The sequence below is a fragment of the Limulus polyphemus genome, unplaced genomic scaffold (assembly GCF_000517525.1).
Source record: "Limulus polyphemus unplaced genomic scaffold, Limulus_polyphemus-2.1.2 Scaffold9076, whole genome shotgun sequence".
NCBI classification, from domain to species: Eukaryota; Metazoa; Arthropoda; class Merostomata; order Xiphosura; family Limulidae; genus Limulus; species Limulus polyphemus.
In genome coordinates this window covers 14,144-18,224 of record NW_013674686.1, presented here as the reverse complement: position 1 = coordinate 18,224, position 4,081 = coordinate 14,144, and the positions used below count along the sequence as shown (strand labels likewise).

The following is a 4,081-nucleotide window of genomic DNA, read 5'->3' as shown; positions in this document are numbered from 1 at the left end:
GTTACTTGGTTCATTGTTACAGTTTCCCAGTTTTAAACGTACGGATAATGTATTGTTCATATAGTGCTCTGTGAACACAAATTAGTTAGCATAAATCAGTTAAATGACGAAAAATTAGGTGTCTATTTACTTGTGACCACTCAGTGTATATATTCTCTTTATTTATATTTATAACAAAGGAAAGCTATCTGATAAACCACTGTATGTTTATATAAAAGGAAACCTGTCTAATAAATCACTCGGTATTTGTATAAAGGGAAAGCAATGTACTAAATCACTGTGTGTTTGTATAAAAGGAAAGCTTTCTACTAAATCACTGTGTGTTTGTATAACAGGAGACTATACACTAAATCACTGTATGTTTGTATAAAAGGAAAGCTATACACTAAATCACTGTATGTTTGTATAAAAGGAAAGCTATACACTAAATCACTGTGTTTGTATAAAAGGAAAGCTCTCTACTAAATCACTGTGTGTTTGTATAAAAGGAAAGCTATACACTAAGTCACTGTGTGTTTGTATAAAAGGAAAGCTATACACTAAGTCACTGTGTGTTTGTATAAAAGGAAAGCTATACACTAAGTCACTGTGTGTTTGTATAAAAGGAAAGCTATACACTAAGTCACTGTGTGTTTGTATAACAGGAGACTATCTACTAAATCACTGTGTGTTTGTATAACAGGAAGCTATACACTAAATCACTGTGTGTTTGTATAGAAGGAAAGCTATACACTAAGTTATACAAACACACAGTGACAGGAGACTATACACTAAATCACTGTATGTTTATATAACAGGAGACTATCTACTAAATCACTGTGTGTTTGTATAAAAGGAAAGTTATACACTAAATCACTGTGTGTTTGTATAAAAGGAAAGTTATACACTAAATCACTGTGTGTTTGTATAAAAGGAAAGCTATATTATAAATCAGTGTGTTTGTATAAAAGGAAAGCAATGTACTAAATCACTGTGTGTTTGTATAAAAGGAAAGCTATACACTAAATCACTGTATGTTTGTATAACAGGAAAGCTATACACTAAATCACTGTGTGTTTGTATAACAGGAGACTATACAATAAATCACTGTATGTTTATATAAAAGGAAAGCTATACACTAAATCACTGTGTGTTTGTATATAAGGAGACTATACAATAAATCACTGTATGTTTATATAAAAGGAAAGCTATCTGATAAATCACTGTGTGTTTGTATAACAGGAAAGCTATCTGATAAATCACTGTGCGTGTTTGTATAAAAGGAAAGCTATCTAATAAATCATTCTATATTTGTAGAAACCAAAAGCCTACTTCTCAGTTATTGTGCTCAACTGTTGAAGACAAAAGCCTACTTCTCAGTTATTGTGCTCAACTGTTGAAGAATATTGTATTAAACCAAAAGCCTACTTCTCAGTTATTGTGCTCAACTGTTGAAGAATATTGTATTTAACTTTATTTTTTGTTTTATGATAAGAAACTTGTGTTTTCCAGGAAAGGAAAGCTGTTTCGAGAGAATTAACTCTAGGTATGGAAGGAAATGTACTTATGTTGTTGTAGGAGATGGTAGGGATGAAGAAACAGCAGCCAAACAGGTTAGTAAGGCAGTTAAGTGGTTAATAACTGTAAAAAAAAACCTAACAGCTGTAAATAGAAGAGGTTTTATATAACTTTCACCCATTTTAAGAGTGTAGTAAGTTATGTTGTATTAAGTTAATTTAAATTTCTGCCGAAAGCAAGCTATTCAGTCAAACAAAAATCAAATGTGTAAAGCTGTGTAATACACTGTTTGTCCATTTATATATATAATAATACAATAGGCTGTAAAGATTTAAAAACATATCTACCATTCAGTAATCTCTTTCTACAGCATAATCAACTTGAACATTTAGTTCAACATGCTCAATTTCACTATTTACTGTAGAAATATATTACTAAAGGGTGGGCCTCAATTTTTTTCACTTTCAGTTTTATCCCCATCAGGAATGAAAACACTAAACTAGACAAGCTATCAAAGATAAAGTGAATTTATAAATCAATAATGACCTAGTGTGTATTATAATATGTATATATGTTAAAACCCAGCATTCTGGTGCAGGTGATAGTTGTTTTTTTTAAAGTTGACAGGGTTTTCATGGAGATGACAGGTTTTAGTTAACAGAATCTTGATATAGATGACAGATTTATTGCAAATTATAGGTTTTGACATAGTTGACAGGATTTTGTTGAAAGTGGCAGGTTTTGACTCAGTTGACAGGATTTTGTTGAAAGTGGCAGGTTTTGACTCAGTTGATAGAGTTTTGTTGAAAGTGGCAGGTTTAGACAGTTGACAGGATTTTGTTGAAAGTGGCAGGTTTTGACTCAGTTGATAGAGAAACCTGCCACTTTCAACAAAATCCTGTCAACTATGCCAAAACCTGCCACTTTCAACAAATCTCTGTCAACTGTCTAAACCTGCCACTTTCAACAAAAAGACAGTTGACAGAGATTTGTTGCAGGTGATGGGATTTAAACACAGTTGACAGTTTTTTTTTGTGATTAACAGGTTTTGGCACAGTTGACAGTTTTGTTGCAAATGACAGATTTCAGCACATTTGACAGGGTTTTGAGGCAGGTGAAAGGTTTTTGCACAGTTGACAGGATTTTGTTGCAATTAAGTGATAGGTTTTGACACAGTTGATAGGGTTTTGATGCAAGTGAAGTTTTTGGCACAGATGACAGGATTTTTCTGCAGGTAACAAGATTTAACAAAGTTGACAGTTTTATTGCAAGTGACATGTTTTTATATAATTGATAGGGTTTTGATGCAAGTGACAGTTTTTGGCACAGATGACATGGTTTTTCTGCAGGTAACAAGATTTAACAAAGTTGACAGTTTTATTGCAAGTGACATGTTTTTATATAATTGATAGGGTTTTGATGCAGGTGACACATTTTGACACAGTTTATAGAGTTTTGTTGCAAGTGACAGTTTTTGGTACAGTTAACAGGGTTTTTGTTTTTTTTTCAGATGAATTTTCCATTTTGGAGAGTGAGTAGTCACTCAGACCTTGCAGCATTGCACCATGCTTTGGATGTTGGTCATCTCTAAATGTGTTCACCAAGTGACATTAGCAGACCATACAGTATTGAGATATATTATTGGTTCATTGACATTTACATCATTCATTCCATGTCTGTTTTTCTAGCAGAAGCCTTAACAGGACTTGGATTTCTTTTTGTGCTGGAAACGAACAGACTTGATTCATTGAAAAATGTGATGTGGTACATTTAGAAGATGTTGTGAAAACAGATAGACAGACAGCTGTTTATTGTCCTGACAGTAAATATTTCATGATGTTGTGTTTGGGGGAATATAAGAAGGGCAAAAAACACCAACATATGTTATGGATTTTAAGAGTTTGTTAGGTTATGATTATCAGGAAAGTTACTAATACATTCAATTATGATATATTCTTAGATACTCAAATCGCTGTAGAAAGATAATTTTATATATATTATGTTTCATAGTGGAGGTCATTTGATCTCAGAACGAGGAGAAATTATCAGTAAAGGTTTAGTATTTTTTCTGTAATTTTTCACACAGTTTATTCCCACAAGTCAGTAAAGGTGAAGTGTTTTTTTCTGTAATTTTTCACACAGTTTTATTCCCATATAAACCATTAAAGCTACTGATTTTTAATAATTTTTTCAAATTGCCCCATACTTGTCAGATACATCTTCAGAGATGAAATGGATATTTGATTATATTCCTTGCTCATGTTAATTAAATGTAAATGAGACTAACTTACAGGACCATTGTTTCATCAAGGAGGATTTACGTTTTTACTTTTTCTTTGGGGTGGAAGTACGACTTTGAAAGACTAATGTTTCCTTATCGTGTTATGTTAATTCCAGTAAAATATTTGACACTTTTACGTGGGAATAAACTGTGTGCAAAATTACAGAAAAAACACTTCACCTTTACTGACTTGTGGGAATAAACTGTGTGAAAAATTACAGAAAAAATACTAAACCTTTACTGATTTACGTGGGAATAAACTGTGTGCAAAATTACAGAAAAAATACTTCACCTTTACTACTT

The 4,081-nt window shown here is 32.2% G+C and overlaps 1 protein-coding gene across 1 annotated transcript in view; it reads left to right on the top strand.

Annotated features, from left to right (window-relative positions):
• LOC106475735 (eyes absent homolog 3-like) overlaps nucleotides 1-3,541 on the top strand; it is a gene marked incomplete at its 5' end in the record, with an annotated part of 4,907 nt that extends 1,366 nt beyond the window's left edge. The window contains 2 exons of the mRNA XM_013936408.2: nucleotides 1,492-1,592; nucleotides 3,008-3,541. Of these exons, the coding sequence (XP_013791862.1) occupies nucleotides 1,492-1,592; nucleotides 3,008-3,088 (182 nt within the window). The remainder of the gene's footprint in view (nucleotides 1-1,491; nucleotides 1,593-3,007) is intronic.
• Nucleotides 3,542-4,081: the final 540 nt, after the last annotated feature.